Source organism: Pseudonaja textilis, chromosome Z, assembly GCF_049901715.1.
Source record: "Pseudonaja textilis isolate UNSWEBS1 chromosome Z, rPseTex1.2, whole genome shotgun sequence".
NCBI classification, from domain to species: Eukaryota; Metazoa; Chordata; class Lepidosauria; order Squamata; family Elapidae; genus Pseudonaja; species Pseudonaja textilis.
Genome location: NC_142008.1, coordinates 84,462,597 through 84,482,706, shown reverse-complemented (window position 1 = coordinate 84,482,706; position 20,110 = coordinate 84,462,597). Strand labels below are relative to the sequence as shown.

The following is a 20,110-nucleotide window of genomic DNA, read 5'->3' as shown; positions in this document are numbered from 1 at the left end:
GAGCGAGGTGGACGTTTCGCAAAACCAATGAGAAGCCTTGGAGTTGAGGAACGGCGTGGCCCAGGACCAATGAGAACCCAGAGTTTGAATAGGGTGAATGGAGGAGTAGGGTTAGCCATCGTCGTTGTGTGAGGTGAAGAAAGGCTGTCGGGAGCGATACCTCGAGAGGAGGTCGTGAGAGGCTGACGAAGTAAAGCCTTCCCACCCGCCATGTCGTTGCACGGGAAGCGCAAGGAGATCTACAAGTACGAGGCGCCATGGACCGTCTACGCCATGAATTGGAGTGTCAGGCCCGACAAGCGCTTTCGACTTGCCCTAGGCAGCTTCGTAGAAGAGTACAATAACAAGGTGAGCCAACCTGGTTGGGGTCAGCGGGCGAGGAGAAGTCACTGGTGAGGCCGGGCAGGTTCCGCACTGCAGCGCATCCCCAGTCGGTCCTCACCAGCGGCCCAGTTAAAGGCAGTGAGTGTCCCAAAAGGTGGGAGGGGAGGGGAGGGGAGGGGATTGCGCGAAAGGCGGAGCTGCTTCGGGGAAGTTTTGTTGGGTTTTGCCCTCGGAGCATCTCTGCCGCTTCCAGTTGGTGGTCAGGCTGCTTGCTTTCACTATAGGCAGGGGCCGTTGGGATATTTTCTGGTGGTGTGATGAAAAGAGGAGAAAAAGCTGCATCTGCGCACTTTCTGCCTCTCTAGGAAGTGAGAAAGGAATAACATTCGTTTTCAATTTCGATAGCTTTAGAAGTTGTGTTATTAGGTTTGCCATTTGATACCTACACGGGGTAAAGTTTGCTTGAGATATGCCTACCTTATGTCCCTTCAGTATTTTAGTTAAGCTTTAATTTGGCCTTAAGAGCCCTGCAGAATTTATTCCAATATTGGCCAAATGGATTCATTTGGGAAACTCACATGCCTGAACTGGAGGTCTATAACTGCTGTTTTCCTACAAGGAGCATTTATCTATAATTTAAATTTACAAGGTTATTTAACTCGTGTTTTCTGTTTCAGGAAATAGTAAGCAGTCATCACTATCATAATAGTAGCCAGTATTAGTGTGTGATCTGAAGCTTCCCAAGCTATCCAAATTGACTGCCATTGCCACAATTGTAGCAGTGAATTCTTGGGTCTATATAACAACAACAACAAAAACTTCCTTCCGTTGGCCCCAACCTCTCTGAATTTAATTTCAATAATTACACACTGGAAGGAGAAAAATATGTTCATTTCCATGTTATTTATGCCAGACATATTTCTGTTATATCCCCTTCCATTACTTTGTTCCAAGATAGAGCCTGGGTTACTGTAATCCTCCCTCATATATGAAGTATTCCAGTCTCTCTAATCTTTGTTGAAAGCCAAACCCTGTAACATAACCATCCCCATCCACATTTTTGCACCTTTTCTAATTCTGTAATACCATTTTCAAAATGTGTCCAAAACAGTAGCTAAAGTGTAGCCTTATTATAGGTTTATATAAAGGGAATATTATACTGACAATTCTATTTTTAGTTCTTCTAAGAAGTCCAAGTGGGAATTTAACATTTTTATAGCAGCTACAAACTTGGTTGATACCATCTACCCTGACTCCAAGATACTCTTTCTAATCAGTGACTATTCTATGTATACATGACTTTTTGGAATTTATTTGAAATTTATGTGCCAATATGCACCCTACATTTATTTCTAGCGAACTGCATTCATCATTCTGAAGGCCATTCATCCAGATGGGAAGGTTGCTTTTGGAGCGCATCACAATTACTTTTTGATTTAAAAGCTGATCTGAATAATTTGCTGTGTAATCATTTATGTAGTCCGCATGGTAATTTGAATGATCAGCTCTAATTCCAGATATGTTTTATGCAAATAAAAAGTATCAATCCTTACACCAATTCCTGACTGGAGAAGTATTCCTGGAGAAGTACTCTTCTCCATATCCTTTTTGACACTTTCAAAGAAGCTGGAAGGTTAGTGAGACAAAATTTCTCTTTGGTTCCTTTTCAACAAGACTAGTGGTATGTATTATTTTCTCTTTAACAATTCTTTTAATTCCCCCCACCCCAAACTGTCTCTACGTTCCTATATCGCTTCTCAATATTGTTAGAAAAATTGGAATCACATTTTTCCAATCCTTTGTTTAAAAGAATTGTATTATTTTTTGTGAAAAATTGACAGTTTTATTCTTAATTGCTTCAAGAGCTCTTAGATAGATACCATCTGGACATTGGAATTTGTTTAGTTTTACTTGATCAATTTTGCTTGTAACCATTTTTCCGTAACTGTGTTAGTCTTTGTCCTGAATGTGTATGTGTGTGTGTGCGTGTACATACACACTTACAAACACACATACTTTTTTTTCTCATAGGTTCAGCTTGTTGGGTTGGATGAAGAAAGCTCTGAATTCATTTGCAGAAATACTTTTGATCACCCCTATCCTACTACCAAGCTCATGTGGATACCAGATACCAAAGGAGTTTATCCAGACCTTTTGGCAACCAGTGGTGATTATCTGCGGGTGTGGAGAGTAAGTAGACCATTTAGAAAATAATTCTTTAATAATAATGCTTTGTTTTTTTTAAAAAACTACAGTAGCAGACCTGCTCTTATGAACTACAAAGAAGTGTTATACTTAGCATATTCAAGTATTAAAAAGTTTGGTTTTTGAAGCATGTAGCTTGCCCTTTTTCATAGATTTCTCAAAATATTCTCATAATAATTGGGATATTAATAAGACCATAGTAGTATCTCAAATATAGCACTGTATTCAACAGACTGATAATGATTCAAGAGATAATCATTTCACATGTAAGTTCTTCAGTTATCATTAAAAAAGTGAATTCTTCAGCAGTTGATCAGAAATATATTACAAATAACCTGAACATCTGTCTTCCTTAATGTAATGATATATGGTTCTTATTTGGAAATAGTTCCATGAAGAAATGCTTGGAACACTGGGGATTCAACTCCTGCTGTAATATTGAATGCCAGACCTATAACATAACATCCTCATCCAAATTGGGGATGTGAGGGCAGACCTGGCTTGCATTACCAAAACCTGGGTATCATGGGGAAAGGGGAAGTTCATCTCTCAAAGATCTCCTCCCCTACCTCCAGGTTTTCAGTTTGTCCCAGGATGATGGTGGTAGCTATTGTCAACCCTGAAACTCTATTGGCATCAAGGGATACTACTCTAGATAAACAGATGTGAGAACTTGTTAGTGTGATTATACTTGAAGGGGCCTTTGGGCTAGCTGCTGCTATATCTTTCCCTCTGTTGCAAAGCAGGATCCCAACCATGGCTGCCAAACTGGTATTAGGGAGCTTCAACCTGCCTATCCTGGTTGAAGGGTCTAGAGCAGCTCAAGAGTTCTTGGCTGCCATTACAATGCACCTGGCCCAAGATATTAAAGAACCAACAAAGGATCATACGGTACATCTGGTTTTAATCTTGGGGCAGACAGAATCTTAAAAGGGGGCAGGATAAAGCTTAGCTCCTTCTTGTGGATAGATCATCACGATAGCTATAAAGTTTAATGTTGCAACTAACCCACCCCTAATGAAGAAGGAGTTGTTAGATTGGCTTACTCTGTGCAGCAGAGAAGGCCCAAGGATCTGGTGAGCAGCTCAGTCAAGATAGTGGTTGCCCAATGGAATAAAGAGATAATTAGGGTGCTTGACCAAGTTCCACTAGGGCAGCCTCTCCCCAAATCCATTGCAGCTCCTTGGTTTATGAGCAGCTCATTGATATGGAGCAGCAATAGAGATGCCTAGAGCATTGCTGGTAATTGTAATTGAAATAAATTGTATTTCATTGTTAGAAATTGAACTTTTCTAGCTAGAGTTCAGGTTCGCTGCTCTTCCACATTTACACAAAAATAAAGTGATATATGGCAATAGTATAACAGTGTGCTTTGTATTATAGTCCTACAATCAATATTCCTATATGTTGCTTACTACATTTTTAGCAGGTACATTGGCATGCTTTTATATACCAATATTCCTTCTGTAATTCTACAATAAACATTCCAAGCTTTGTCAGCAGGAGAAAAAGAGTCACTTCCTGCTCTGTACATCGTTTTCGGGAAACCATTGATTTTGTACAGGTAAAAATAGTATTTGGATTCACACACCAAATGTGTGTGTGGGATGAAGTCCTGTTTGGTTTTGCCATTTTTGTTACATGAATTCATCCATTGTGGTTTTTAAACCATGATTTGTGGTTTAGTGGGGGTAATTGAACTCAGGCAGTTGTAATTTATTCAGTAAACAAAAGCCTTGTTACAAATTGGACTGAAATGTGAAAAGGCTATTATGGACTTTATAAATTACGGATTTTATACATTCTCATAACATACCGAAGGAGGCAGCTAGGCCTCTGGGGGAGCCATGGATCACTATCCCTGCAGGAAAGAGGAAGAGGCAGAGGAAGAGAGGATGCTGTGCTGGGGTTTCCTTTAAACTGAGTAAGTTTCCACACAAGCCTTCAATTCCAAGTATATTTGTTACCAAATGCAAGATCTCTGACTAACAAAATGGATGAATTAAGGCTACAGATTGCAAATACTAAATTCATCAAGAACTGCTGTGTTTTGCTAATTACAGAAGCTTGGCTTCATTCACTCATTCCAGATGCAGCTATTGAGCTGGAAGGCAACTTAGCTCTCTGGCAGGACAGGAGTAGAGATTCTGACAAGATCAAAAGGGGGAGGTTTACACCTTTATGTGAACAAAAGCTGGTGTATCAATACAAAGACTGTAGACAGCCACTGCTCCATGGATCTGGAGTGTATGACTCTTAAATGTAGACCCATATATCTTCCGCGGGAATTCAGCGTGGTTTTGATTACTGCAGTCTATGTCCCACCTGATGCCAATACTACTATAGCTTTGGGATTCTTGTATAACATTGTTAGTAATCAGCAGAATAAGTATCCTGATGCTGTGCATATCATAGTGGGGACTTTAATCAAGCTGATTTAAAAGAAGTGCTCCCTAAATTCTATCAGCACGTTAAGTGTGCTACTAGAGGAGCAAACATATTGGACAAGGTATATACCAACATCAAACATGGCTATAAGGTTATACAGTTACCACATTTGAGACAGTCAGACCATATGTCACTGCTTTTAGCACCAGCATACATCCCTCTTAGGAGACGGGCTCTGCCTATAATAAAGACAGTGAAATCTTGGCCAGAAGATGCTTCCCAACAACTTCAGGATTGTTTTGAGAACACAGATTGGGACATCTTTTACCACCCTGACCTAGAGGTGCACACTGCAACTGTTCTGTGCTATATCAAATGCTGCACAGATACTGTCACTGTGGATAAACTTATTAGGATCTATCCCAATCAGAAACCCTGGATGACCAATGAAGTCCAGTGCCTCTTGCATGACAGGATCAAGGCCTTTAGGTCCAGTGATGGGGCAAAATACAGTGTTGCCAGAACTAATCTGAAGAAAGGTATTCAGAAGGCCAAGACTGATTATAAGAAGAAGATTGAAGATAATTGATATAGCAATAACATGAGCAAGGGATTCAACAAGTTACAAACCATCAACCAACCAATGTCATCCCTGCTGAGGGGGATGCTTCATTGGCAGAGGAACTGAATCATTTCTTTGCTCGCTTTGAAGTGGAGGCATCAGAGACAGCTAAAACACAACTACCAGCCAATTGTAGCCCCTGCCTCATTGTGGAGGAACAGAAGGTGAGGAACATTCTGAGGGCTGTGGACCCTAGAAAGGCTGCCGGTCCTGACGGTATCTCTGGCCAAGTACTTAAAGACTGTACTGATCAGTTGGCTGGAGTGTTTACCAGGATCTTCAATCGGTCTTTATCCCAGTCCACTATTCCATCTTGTTTGAAAGCTTCCACCATTGTTCCGCTGCCAAAGAAGTTCCCTATCAATAACCTCAATGATTACAGACCAGTGGCACTCACTCCTATCATCATGAAGTGCTTTGAGAAATTGGTCTGCCGGCATATCATTTCTGGTCTTCCGCATATATTTGATAAATACCAGTTTGCATACAGAAAAAATAGATCTATAGAAGAAGAGCCATCACTCTTCACACTGCTCTGACTCATCCAGACCGGGGGGCGGGGGGGGCGGCGGCTATGTGAGCATGCTTTTTGTGGATTTTAGTTCTGCATTTAACATAATTCTTCCACATAGACTCATGTGTAAACTTCTAGACCTTGGGCTTTCTAATTCAATCTGCCTTTGGATTATGGATTTCCTGTCTGTCCGCTCACAGAGGGTCAGATTAGGTAATCATACCTCTTCAGCCCTTATTCTTAACACTGGTACACCACAGGGTTGCGTGTTGAGTCCCTTACTCTATACTCTTTATGTGCATGACTGCATTCCCACTCACACTAGTAATACTATTGCTAAATTTGCAGATGATACAACAGTGGTGGGACTTATCTCCAGGGGGGATAAATCTGTCTACTGAGATGAGGTGGACCGGTTGCTTTCATGGTGTGGAGACATAACTTGGTCCTCAACACCAATAAGACCAAGGAGCTTATGGTAGGTTATAGAAGGAACAGATCAGACAGACAGCCCTTGCTTATCAATGGAGACCAAGTAGAGCAAGTGGCCAGTTTTAAGTTACTGGGTTTCTTCCGCATACATTTGAGGACCCACATTGCAGCTCTGGTCAAAAGGGCCCAGCAGAGATTATACTACCTGAGGCTTCTCAGAAAACAACTGAATGAAAAACTGCTGGTGACTTCATACTGCTGCACCATAGAGAGCATTTTAACATACTGCACCTCTGTATGGTTTGCCAGTTGCACAGTGGCAGATAGGACAGCACTCCAGAGGGTTAATGTCATTGCCCAGAATATCATTGGTTGCCCTCTCCCCTCTTTGGAAGAGCTTTATAGCTCCCGCTGCCTTAAGGAAGTTCAAAACATTCTCAAAGATCTATCTCATCCTGGGAACCCTTTTTTTGAACTATTACCATCTGGCAGACAATACAGAATAATAAAAACAAGGACAAATAGGCTGAAAAACAGCTTCTATCCCAGGGCAGTAGCTCTTTTGAATTCTGCTGTATAGTGCAGTGTTGGTGTGGTGTCAGGGGTTTCCGGTTCAATGTGTGGAGGGTGAAGGATGTGTGTTTGTGTTTATTTTCATGGTCATGATGTGCACTGAAGATGGTGTTTCATTTCGTTGTACGAGGTGCAATGACAATAAAGCAAATTAAACTAAAACTAAACATAGCTCAGGGACTTCCCTCAAGATGACATACTGAGCAGGGGTGACTTTTTCTCCCACTGACAAACAGCTGATTTTGCCACCAAAGCTGGTTATTTGGCAGCTTTGCTCCCTGTTTTCTGAAGGAGTGACTAGGAATGACCCAAGATGACCTTCGGACAATTGTTATACCTACAGAGAAGAGGGGATCTTGAAGACTGCAATTCTTGGTAAGGAGCAATTGGAGGTCTGGTCTTTTACCATTTTTCCCCTCAGCTTTTTTTTTAAGTACGCCTGGGTTTTAATTGCACCCTTTAAAGCTATTCTGTCTTCTGATTTAGTACTGGTTCATTGCTAATCTTGCTCCTTGGTTGATTTTTGCAACTTTTTTTCTGTTCTTTCATTGTTTACTATTGGAACTCCAAACCACTTTTGCTATAAGGAAATTCACAGTGAAAATACATTTTCTGGCAATGAAAGTCATCCAATTCAGTAGTAGGATTCAAATTTTTTTACTACCGGTACTGTGGGTGTGGTTTGGTGGGCTTGGTGTCGCTTGGTGGGCGTGGCTTGATGGGCATGGCAGGGGAAGGATACTGTAATATCCCCATTCCCTCCCCACCCCACTAACCTGCTTTCCAGCTCCGTTCTCCTGTGCAGGGCAACAAAAGAAGACCAGCCAATCAGCTAGGACTTGGGAGACAGATAATAGATGGGGCAGGGCCAGTCAGACGTGGTATTTGCTGGTTGTGCGGACTACTCAAAATTTCCGCTACCGGTTCTCCAGAACTAGTGAATACTACCTCTGATCCAATTGGACTTAAAGATATACAGGACTATATTACAAATTTTGTTCTTTTTAGCTCTTTAAAAAAAACCTCTGATCTTTGCTTTTTAAACTTTTGATGGGAAAGTTCCCCTCAAGGAGCGGCTGCCTGCCCCATATGCTCCTTTGCTGCATTTTGGCTATGCCCAGCTGCTCACTTGAGGGTCTCCGCACACTTGCGTTCCCTCCCGGCCCCGCCACAGCCGGCCAGGGGGTTGCGAGAAAAGAAGGAGGGAGAGGGGGAAGAGAAGGGAAGCCTCCACTGTGGCTCACACTCTTTCCATAGCCAGCCTGGATTTTCAAACAGAAGAAAGAAAAGGAGTAGCGAAGAGCCCCAAGGAGAGCTTGCTGACTTTCCAAGCAAGAGAGAAGACGCAGAGACAGAGAGAGATACAGATACACAGAGAGAGAGAGAGAGAGAGACAGACAGACAGACAGACAGACAGACATAGAGAGATATGTGGGGGAGATAGGGCGGGGAGAGAAAGATACAGAGAGGGAGAGAGACAGATACAGAAGGGGAGAGGGAGAGACAGAGAGGAAGAGGTATTCTGACCCAGGCTTCGTCAAACTTAATGAAACACAAACTTGTTTTAAAAGCAAAACCTATTTTAATGCAACACTGGGAATTATTTTCATTCACAGTCAAAACTAACTTAAAAGACTTCTCCAAGATAAGCACACACCTGTCAGTGCTATGGAATGCTGCCAAAAACAGAAGTTTCCAAAGTAATTATAACAGTACTAGAAAAAACCGACCAGAATATGCAGAGCTTCAAAAAGGACTCATAATATATTGAACTGCTTTGCTTCCTGAAAAGGTTTCATCATTGAGGTCTGACTTTTATCCCTTATGGGAGGGGCAATAACCTCCCAGCCGAGTCGCCCCCTCTGCTTCAACTGCTCTCGCCTTCTATCAGCTTTGCGCACACGTGCACTGGGAACAGGCTCCCCTGGGTCCTCTGCTTTGCTGCTGCCAGGCTCCAAAGGCTCTGAAGGCAGCACCCCACTCCCAGATGGTCCTGGACCCATCCCTGCATCGGACGCAGGACCCTCATCCAAGTCCTTTCCAGACTCCCTGACTGGTTCCCTTTCGTCCTCACTGTCCGATACCTCTGCCGTCTGCACTGGCTGCTGGTGAACCACAACTGCGGAGTTCCACAGAGAGAGGGAGATGGGGAGAGAAGGGGAGGAAAGAGGGAGGGAGGGGGGAGAGAGAGAGAGAAAGGGGTTTTGTGGTTCCTGGTTTTCTGCTCTAATAACTGGCTGGGTAGGCGTGGCTAGTGGGGCTGTATGTGACTGGGTAGGAGAGAGTGATGTCGAGTTGGCCACACCCACACAGGTTTTGTGGCTCCTGGTGTTTTTTTTCCTGTGGGAAACAGGTCCAAATGGCTCTTTGAGTGCTTAAGATGAAGCACAGTCAAACTATGCACCAGATCTGCAGGAATACGCCGCAAGCTCCTTGTGGAACCAAATAAAATGAATCAGTGGTGATGATCAATTAGGCTGAGCCTCTCTACAGCAGAGAGCAACATCAAGGCAACCAGAAAGTGATTTGACCAATAACAGGGAAGAAGTGGTAATCTCCATTTTCAGTGGGAGTAATTTGTCAAGCTACCGCCTTGACAAAATTAGATTTTGTCTATGGTCACCACTATGTGTTAACACTTGACAAATTGCATCAGATCCAAGACTGTGCTATTGGCCATGAACTCTCAAACCATCTCAGACATTGGTCTTAAGAGAAAGCAGTTTAAAGTCCCCTTATACCATAAGCCTGGGGAAATTCATGACCAGTCAGGCCATACAATCAAGGAACTTAGGTAGATAGGTTGTTACACTACAGAGATCGGCTACAGTAACGGTAATTCAGATTGCTCTCTAGAGCCCAGCTTAACAAATGGCATCTTATATCCATTACATATGAAGCTGCATCTCTGAACATTACCAAAGTATTTCATATAGCATTTGCTGCTCTATCATCTCTGCTCTGAACTTTTGTATGAAAGCATTGTGCAAAGTTATGCTTCTGAAAATATTACTTGCTTCTGGTAGATCTTGCTGATCTTTGATATTTGTCTATATCTCATAAATGGATAGCAAAAATAATATTTATATCTGTGGGATTAAAAAAACCCGCAAAATGTGCTTCAAAAATATTGAAGTTTAAGTCTCTTGTGGGATTTTAAGAGAAGATTGCTTACAAAGAGTGCTTTATAAATCAGAAGTAATTTCACCTTAAAAAAAAATTGAATTTATCATAATCACTATCAATAATAACCTGAATATACTGTTGGTCAAATCCATTATGGCATGGGTCCAGAATATCCAAATCTTGCCCCAAAGGGGTTGACTTGTCTCACTCTAGTAAAAAGGACCTACTGCAAACCCCATTAGCCAAATTGGCTGGGTCTAGGAGAAGAGCCTTCCCTATTATATCCCCTGCCCTTTGGAACGTTTTTTTCCAGCACTTGAGATTTACCCCCATTTTTCTGGCCTTTGGAAGGAGCCTTAAAACCTGGATTTGCTGGTTGGTATGGGGCCCTGACGGAGAAGCTGTAGGCTGCAGGTGGCTGATGTCAGGCACAAGTAGCCAGGATAGAGTTCAAACCTACAAACTGACGTGTTTGACACACACACACACACACACACACACACCGACTTGGCCTGGTCATCTACAGTTGTAGTGACTGAGAAGGCACCACTACTGCTCCGCTCTAAACTCAGTCTTTTACTCTATAATTAATTTTAATCAGTTACTCTATAACTGATTTTAATCAGTTTCTATATATATATATTTTATATATTTATTTTTTATGATATTGTAAGTCACCTAGAGTCGCCCCAAATGGCAAAATGGGTGGTATACAGGTAGTCCTCAACTTACAGCCACAATTGAGCCCAAAATTTCTGTTGTTAAGTGAGACATTTGTTAAGTGAGTTTTACCCTATTTTATGACCTTTCTTACCTCAATTGTTAAGTGAATCACTACAGTTGATAAGTTAGTAACCGGTTGTTAAGTGAGTAAGTAAGTAAACTGTTATAAGTCAAGGACTATCTATACAAATTTTAATTAAAAAATGAATAAGAAACTTTAAAAAGAAAATCAGATTTAAATTAAATTATAGCCAAGAAGATCTAACATTTTGTCAAAATGATGAAAGCAGCATTGTATCATTATGCAAATGCCTTTTGCATGTGTAGGACATGGTACTGTTCTTGTCATTGGCTGCATTCATTGTTTCTGCTGATAACCTCTAATTAAATCTAAAATTACAAGAAATAAATGTGTTCATGCAGTTGGATTTTCTTCTGTGCCCCCGCAAAATGTATTTAAGGGTTCAAGGAGAAATATGACTGTTGCTGTAAGGAATTCCCTCCAATTTAACTAAAAACTTCTCTTGGACTCTGTATTTTAATATGAAGAATCCAATAATTGCAATGGGGAAACTATATATTGTCTCTGCTGTTGCTCTCTGGATGAAATGAAATACATGCAGAATTATGGAAAAGTGTGAGACTTTGGAGGACAAACACAGAATGGCCATTTCCTAAGTTTTAGGGAATCCATATTCTTTTAAATATGTAAACTAACTTAATGTGATGACAAGTATTTATTGATATTTTTTGTTCAGGTGGGTGAAACAGAGACCAGGCTAGAATGTCTGCTGAACAACAATAAGAATTCTGATTTTTGTGCTCCACTGACTTCCTTTGATTGGAATGAAGTGGATCCTTATCTCTTAGGTAAGGTCTAAATATTAATGTAGCAGAATGATGATGGTAACCTGATTAAAACAACTAAAAGTTCTATTTATAAATTTAGATAAGATTTTTTTTGACAGATATCTCAGAAACTAGCCAAAGGTAGGCTTTGAATTATTTTCTAGATAAGACATAGACAATCTTTTTGGTGACCAATGGCCTTTAACATATTGGGTGGAGTGGTTAGCTGCAAATGATTGGAGATACATCATGGATTTAAGTGAAAGGAAGATTTAGAGGAGTTTCTTTGGGGTTTTTTTCCCCCTTGACTAGGCTTATTTTCATTTGTTCTCAAAATTCCAAAAAAAAAAAAAAAGATGCCAATTTTCTGCAATTATGGCCAGAGGAGATCCTAAAAGTTACAGCATAAGATTAAACTAGACTTGGAAGAGCTTCTTCTAGACATTATGACTTTTTTATCCAACAGTAAAAAACTTGACTCCCATCCTAGCTCCCCCCACTGCCATAGTTAAGTGATCATATGGGTCATTAAATTTTTGCAAGGGGATATGGACCTTCACAATGTATGCACCTTCTCCCCCCGCCCTCCACCTCTCCTAGAAGTCTTGGGCATTCTCCCTGCCCAAACCTACTAGCCCATTTACTTTCCCTTTCTGTGCCGCTATTGACAAATGTGCTCAGCTGATGCAAGGTGCAGGTGCTATAGAAATCTATCTAATGTGATGTTTGAGACTCTTTCTACCTTTGGAAATGTCACCACATGAGCATCAGCCTTTATTATGCTTGTAAAGCTCTTTCTAGCCTTCAGAAACATTGCAAGGGCTGGTGTTCATCTTATGATGTTCCCTGGCATAGAAAGAGCCTCAGTACATTGTGAGATGGTTGCCAGTCATTGTCATGTTTTAAGTTTCTTTCTGTCTTCGGAAATATCACATTGGCTAGCTTTCTACAATAACTATGCTTCATATCAGCTGGAGGCACTTGTCAGCACTTGCATGGAAAGGGAAGATAAGTGGACTTAGGTGATTGGGCAGGGAGGAGGCCCAGGATTTGCAGGAGTGGGGGATGGATCGGAGGCCTGCACATGGGTGGGCTTAGCCGGCTGATACTTCTCAGCACATGACAGCAGGAATTTGCAGCACTGCTATGGTCATAAGAGTGGGCATGTTGTTAAGCATCTGAATTTTTGTATTGTAGACTTTAAGACTGCAGCAATCAGAACTTCAGGAAATGATGTATGTCCCTTTGTTCAATGCTGTCCTAATTTCAGATGGTCACTGAACAAACAGTAAAGGACTACCTACATGTACTTGACTTAGTTATGACAGATTGGTTAAATTGACAGGGAGCTGTCCTGTGCAGATACCTTTATCTTCTACTGTTAGCCTTTTTAAAATTACATTATCCAATAAAGAGACCTGAAAAAAATTATTCTAACCACTCTTTTCTTTTGGCAATTCTTTGTTGGTGCAATTATGAGCTAGTTAGCAAAATAATTATCAGCTTTTTAAATTGGCAAATATTAAGCAGAAAAATGATCTGTGATTTTGGTGGTCTGCTTTTATAATTGCATAATGAGTCCCTTCAATAGCTAGGACCTTCTTGGCCTTATATTTTTTTCTCCCATTTTATTTGAATTATCACTAAGGCTTTAAAATTGAAGTTTATACTAGTGGATTACATTGATGCATAAAATGAATATATGTAATTTTATTCTGTTATAGATACTTATTGATTAAAATTTACTTTTGTTAACACATATTAGTTCAGGTCAAATATTTTGATCATATAGGCAGTCATAGTCCCATAATATTAAACAGAATATCAATTAATCACAGTATAGAAACATACATTTTATTTTATTTTTTAAAAAAACTGATAATTTGATTTAAATGTTTTGATTGCCATAGAGGATCCAAGGATTACCATTTCACAAAAGAGTTAATTTTTGTAAACTAGTTTACTATTTTACAAGAGTTAACAGATACATTGAAGAAGCTTTTTGTAAATTAAGGAGATAGAAGTTCACTTTCTTGAGGTCTAGGATTAGAAATTTTATGTAATGACCCATATTTGTATTGCTTTTAAGAAAAAATAGTTCTAATATTTTTTTCTTTCCTCTCAAACTATACCAGGTACTTCTAGCATTGACACAACTTGTACTATTTGGGGTTTGGAAACTGGCCAGGTCTTGGGAAGAGTGAATTTAGTGTCTGGCCATGTCAAGACTCAGTTGATTGCCCATGACAAAGAGGTGATGGTGTAATATTTTTCTTTTTCTGTAAATATGTGCAGTTAGTAAAAGTTTTTAAAAATCCAATCTATACATTGGAAATAGTCATCTAGGAGCCAAGGTGGGTTGTGTTGCTACTATTAGTAATGCATTTATTTTCCTTTTAGTAATTCATTGATAATGGGGAATAAATACAACAAAGTAAAATATTTTGCAAAAGAAACATTCTGCTCAGAAGGAGAGAGTGTTATGCCTAAAGCCCTATTTTGTGGTAAGCATTGTCCTTTTTTTAGGCTAAAGCAAGTAATTGGTTGGACATACCTTCTTTACTCCTGCCTTTGCATGAAAAATTAAAGTGGGACAGGAATCCTTAATATGGGAAGCATCATATTTTATCACCTTCTGATGTTGGTATCTGAACAGGTCTATGATATTGCATTCAGCCGTGCAGGAGGTGGGAGAGACATGTTTGCTTCTGTTGGTGCTGATGGCTCAGTGAGGATGTTTGACCTAAGGCACTTGGAACATAGCACTATTATCTATGAGGATCCTCAGCACCATCCTTTACTTCGCCTTTGCTGGAATAAACAAGATCCTAATTACCTTGCAACAATGGCAATGGATGGTATGGAGGTGAGACTTCTGTGAGAACGCCTAGTACACTTTGTTTCTGAGTATATAGTGAGTATGGTTAACTCTGCTTTCCAACTACATGGTGAAAGCAATGGGACTACAGTTTTTGCTACCTGAAATTTTTTTTACTGGCATTTAGTTCCATAAAGCAAAACAGTCAGGTAGACGAATATGTTAATTAGAAGATATTAGTGAAATGGGCAGTAAAAATCTTTATGGTGGTTTGGTGAGATGAGCTAACCTGTCTTTGATTGCTGAAATATTTCTACAAGCAGAACCCATTTTTAGAAATAATGTATTACTTGTGTTAGTTTCTCAATTTAAATAAATAAATTATACTGATAATATCTACTATTGTATTACTGAGCAGTTGTACATTTTGTATTGTGATTTGTCATCTAGACTTCTTTACAAGAAGTGTCCATAATCAGGACACACTGTGACATATTTATATTCATTATGAGAACAAATGCATTTTCCCATCTCTTGGAATAAGTATGTTGACTTGACAGCTGGTTTGCAGTATGAATGCTCTGAGGACATAAAAAACTGATCAATGAAAGGATAAAAATAAAATCTAAAATAATTTATTTAGAATTAATATTTAGAATTATTTTTCCCTCTTAAGGTGGTGATTCTAGATGTCAGAGTTCCTTGCACACCAGTTGCCAGGCTGAACAATCATCGAGCATGTGTAAATGGTATTGCTTGGGCACCACATTCTTCTTGCCATATCTGTACAGCAGGTAAAGATGGATTATTTGTATTCCTCCTCTCTTTTATTTGGGCATTTAAGAAATGATTGGGATTTACTATCATTTTCCAATATGCGAACATAGGATTGCAGTCTTTACATTCTTGTATATAATTTGAAGACTAATAAATAATATGCCAAAGAAATCAAAGGCATGAGATAAGACAAAAAGAAAATATATCTAAGCATAATTTTGTCTATGCCATTTCATTGGCATCAGCAAAATTATTCTGGCAAAACTCCTTGCTTCTTCCACATACATTCTCTGATTGTAGATTTCCTTTCTTAAATCAACTCTGTTTTTATGAATCATTAACTCCATTGAGCCACAACTTTCTTGGTTTTCATTTTCTCCTTGACCTATTCACTCTTTCTTGAGATACTGTTTTTGAAAACAGCAATAACAATTGCTGTATCAAGACTTATATATTGCTCCATAATGCTTTAAAGCAGGGGTTGCCAACCTTTTGGACCTCATAAATCATAATTTTAGATCCCAGGGACCACTAACCGGTTCTGTGGGCATGACCTAATTTGTGGGTATGGCTTGGTCATGTGACTGGCTGGGCATGACTTGTATGTAAATATAAATATTTATATAAATACTGAATTTTTTATAAAAAGGAGCAACTTTTACCCAAAAGCAGGCAAAGCAGGCAGATTGAGTTGTTCACAGAATCATTCAGATAGATATCTGCCATCGGCTAGCTCAATCTCTCAAATTTGCTTGCCATGAGTCTGCACTGAATTTGCTTGCAAGCAAACCTTCAGACCTAAGGGAGGTTCGGCTGTGCTGAGCCAAAGATCTAAAGACTAGCTAGAAAGCAAGAAATCCAACCATTTCCTGCTTCCTAGCTAATCTAAATCTCCCGGCACAGCAGAACAGATGATGGTCGGAAAAAGGAAAAATAGCAATTTAGCAGGCAAGTTTACTGGGTAAGGAGTAAATGGGCAGGGAGGGTTCCTGTGGGCCATGTGGGCGGCGCAGCCTTGTGTTTCTATGCAACCTGGATTAATTGCTTTGTGGGGGTGCTCTGGGGGTGAGATTTCTCTGTGGCCCACTAAAATTTTCTCGCGACCCACCAGTCGGCCGCAGCTCACTGGTTGGTGACAAAACCAAAGAGTCTCTAAGACCACCCCCACCAACACTGACAGGCAAGCCATCAGAATATAAACTGACAACTAATAGCACTCCTTACTGGAATTGATGATGTTAACTAGTTAGGGTAATGAAATGTCTGCAAAAAAACAAGCAGAGAGAACCAAGGATCTCTCAACAATAACATAGATGTATTGATGTACACTAAGAATGCCTATTTTTTGAAGTGTTACAAAACAATTTAATCAATATGATTTTATCTTGTAAAAATATTTAAATATCTAGCCACCAACAAAAAATAATTTTCAAGATTAGCCAGATATTGTCACACATATTTGATAGTAATGTCACCCATGACTTCTCAAGGCTTTTTTCCTCTATTTTGGAATACATGGATAAATAAATTATCTGCAAAGAAAATTTAACAAAATCTATATTTCACCTTTGACAGCGGATGACCATCAAGCTCTCATTTGGGATATTCAGCAAATGCCTCGTGCCATTGAGGACCCAATTTTGGCTTACACAGCAGAAGGAGAAATTAACAATGTACAGTGGGCATCAACCCAGCCGGACTGGATAGCTATCTGTTATAACAATTGTCTAGAAATCCTGAGAGTGTAAAAATAACTCGGTTATGGGAAATAATGAAGCAGATTGGTAGTCTTTCAGTCTTCTAAAGTTAAGAACAAAGTTGCATTGAAACAGTGTCACTAGCTCTTATTAACTTCTTCCAGGAAGACTTACAACTGAAGTTAATGAGTATATATGATGAACTTCTTACCCATCGTTTCCCTCTCTTACCTTCCCCACTCCATGCCAATGACTTAAAAATGCAGGGATATCCTTGGTGTTTTAGATCATCTCAGATTTTATCAACATATTCAATTAAAGTTATGTATATATTATGGCCATTTGTGTTGAGCATTTTTATTGCAATGGCACTGAATGCCAATTAACATTCTACCTGAAATAATTTGTTATAGATGCCTAAAAGCTATTCATTGTTATAGCAGTCTAACAATACCTTTTATTAAATAGTATATTCTTTTTCTCTCCCTCCCTGGTTCTAGGCAATTTCTTTGATACCAGTTATGAGGTATCATAATTATCAGGGCTTCTATGCAACTAAGCTCTGCTTTAGTTAAAATTGTCCTTTGCCTATAAGCAAGGACTTGTCCTTTGCAGGATTTGTTGGAGGATACATTTTACTCCTGCAAAAATATCTTAGATTGAAACTTTAATTTAATATGCTACATTAGATAATCATCCAAATGTTGTTGTCCCTTCTCTACAACTAAACACTCTTCAAAAGTGATTGAACTGTGGGTATAAACTGTGGGTATTTGGATACATACCTAGTATCTTGAGTACAAAAGTGCATCTAGTTTTAAATTGTATATGTGTGTGGCCCTTATAACTATATATTATTTACTAAAATGTAGGAACCACTTCAGCAACAAGTGGTTTTTACAGTTCTACTAGATGAGCATTTGCCTGATGAGAAGTTTTGCTTAAACTTTCAACAGCAGTTTTTATATCATTTTTCTTAGCAGCGATACAATTATGCAAAACAAACAAAAATCTTTCCATAAGGCAGCAAAGCTTTTACACATACTACAATGTTGAGAATTATATGTTAACATGGAATGGTTACTTTTTTCTGAAAAAATGATCAGATAGATGCAATTTATGGAACTTCAAAATGTTCAAGCATTTTGTGTATATTAATATGCTGCTTATTCCATATCAAGCTGCTTTGATAGTGTCACCTGTATATGTATGATAGCTCTTCTCTGATATACTAAAATGAGTGTATTTATGATTGATTCTTCCTCCTTCACAAAGGAATAACTTATTTAGATTTCAGAGAAGAGGTCATAGTTTCATATCAGACAGCATTTTTCCACAGTAACTTGAAGGAGGTATGATCAGAAAGTAACCACCAATCGTGTATATAGTAAGATCAATTGTGACAAGACTATTAATTATTTGTCTAATAATATGTGAGTATAGTACAGCTGAGAGAAAAATATAATTGATATATACATACCTAAACTGGTCTAAGCACCATGGGCATAAGATGTATCTTAGACCATGGGCATAAGATGTATCTATTAAAGGAGCCAAAATGCAGATCTAACATGCAGTGTTGGATTGTCAAGTGATGAATATGGATTTGTGATATCTGTTTTACAAGGAACAATGTTCTTATTGTATGGGATATTAAATAATATGGGCCTTTGTTTTTACTACCAATTCTGAACTGTAACACGTTATGTATCCCAGTGTGATGATTTCTTAAAGGTGTGAAATTTGTAGCATGACTGTATAAAGTTCCAAACTTCTTGTTCTTTCAATGAGCAATAGCACTGATTTATGTTCCACTCCCAAGTATTGCATATATTTTCTAAACCAATATTGTTAGGCAAAATTGTTACTAATCTTATCTTTATGTGGCAGACAATGGTTAATATTGAAATATTTTGATTTTTATGGAAAAATACATGAAATGGATTTTATCTTGATTTAGAACACTAATTTCTGAATTGTATTGACATGCTGTACAAATTTTAAACAGTTTTTTAAGGAGTTTGAAGTAGAATGCTGGAATTTTTAAATTGTCAATCTTGCTTCCTCTGCATATTTTGGTTTGTTCCATTCCTACTTCCTTATGTGAATTCTGCCTTTCTTACGTTTTAATAAAATGGAACATTTCTAAATTATTCATGGTGGTATAAAGTGAAAAAAGACATTAAAATATATATAACCATTTTAGTTGCTGAAAATGTGGTGGTGGTGGTGAGACAGTATAGAACACACTATATAGCTATTCAGAAATAGGCCAACATCATCAAAGATATATTGAATATAGCTGCATAAATAAAAGTTGAAGTTTTAGTAAAGCTTTTTTTTTACATTAAAAATAAAACTATTCCTGACAACCTAGTACCATGTTAAGATTCAGACTGAACTTGGTAATTGAGACAAAAATTACAGACACTTGCTATGGTGGAGATATTAAGAGATGTACCAATCTACTTGAAATAAGGTTTCAAAAATTTTTATTTGGATGATAGGTTACTTTATCTCTACCAGAAAATCCAGCTTCAAAGGAATTTTGTCACTGTGATTTTTTAGGCCAAATTTTATTAGCACTGATACGCATATGCATAAAAATTATTTTTTAAAAAAAAAAAAGTGCTAAAGACCTAAACAACCAAAAGATCAGAGAGCCTCTGTGGGCTGGACATTAACAGAAAATTTTTTAACCTGGAAACTTCTATGATCTTAATCTTTTAGGTTGTTGCACGGTTTTCTCTGGCTCTGGTATTTTCAAACATCTGCAACCTATTGAAACTTTCAGTTAAAAACCACGTGGATATCTATTTTACAATCATTTGGATAGCTTCATTCCCAACATAAGCAAATAGAAAAGGGTTTCCAAGGTAACCAGTGTCTAAGTGATCATTGCACACTTTTGACTTATTTCTGCAACATGAATACAAGGATAGATTAGTAAGGGAGGATTTCCTAAGTATCTGCATATCCGAGAGAGAAAAGGTGGGATATAAATCTAAAAAATAAAAATAGTACCAAAGTGGATTAAACGGTACAACTTCAGCTACACTTAA

At 38.7% G+C, this 20,110-nt stretch overlaps 1 protein-coding gene across 2 annotated transcripts; it reads left to right on the top strand.

Annotated features, from left to right (window-relative positions):
- Positions 1–79: 79 nt before the first annotated feature.
- Positions 80–19,201, top strand: DCAF7 (DDB1 and CUL4 associated factor 7). Of its 2 annotated transcripts, XM_026717284.2 has the most exons (7): positions 80–348; positions 2,356–2,514; positions 11,666–11,777; positions 13,892–14,010; positions 14,413–14,622; positions 15,251–15,368; positions 16,927–19,201. In XM_026717284.2, the coding sequence occupies exons 1-7, from the start codon at positions 211–213 to the stop codon at positions 17,097–17,099; spliced, it is 1,029 nt and encodes a 342-aa protein (XP_026573069.1). In that variant the 5' UTR covers positions 80–210; the 3' UTR covers positions 17,100–19,201. The 2 variants fall into 2 exon arrangements, with proteins under 2 accessions (XP_026573069.1, XP_087772113.1); XM_087915987.1 differs by lacking the exon at positions 2,356–2,514.
- The last annotated feature ends 909 nt before the right edge of the window (positions 19,202–20,110 follow it).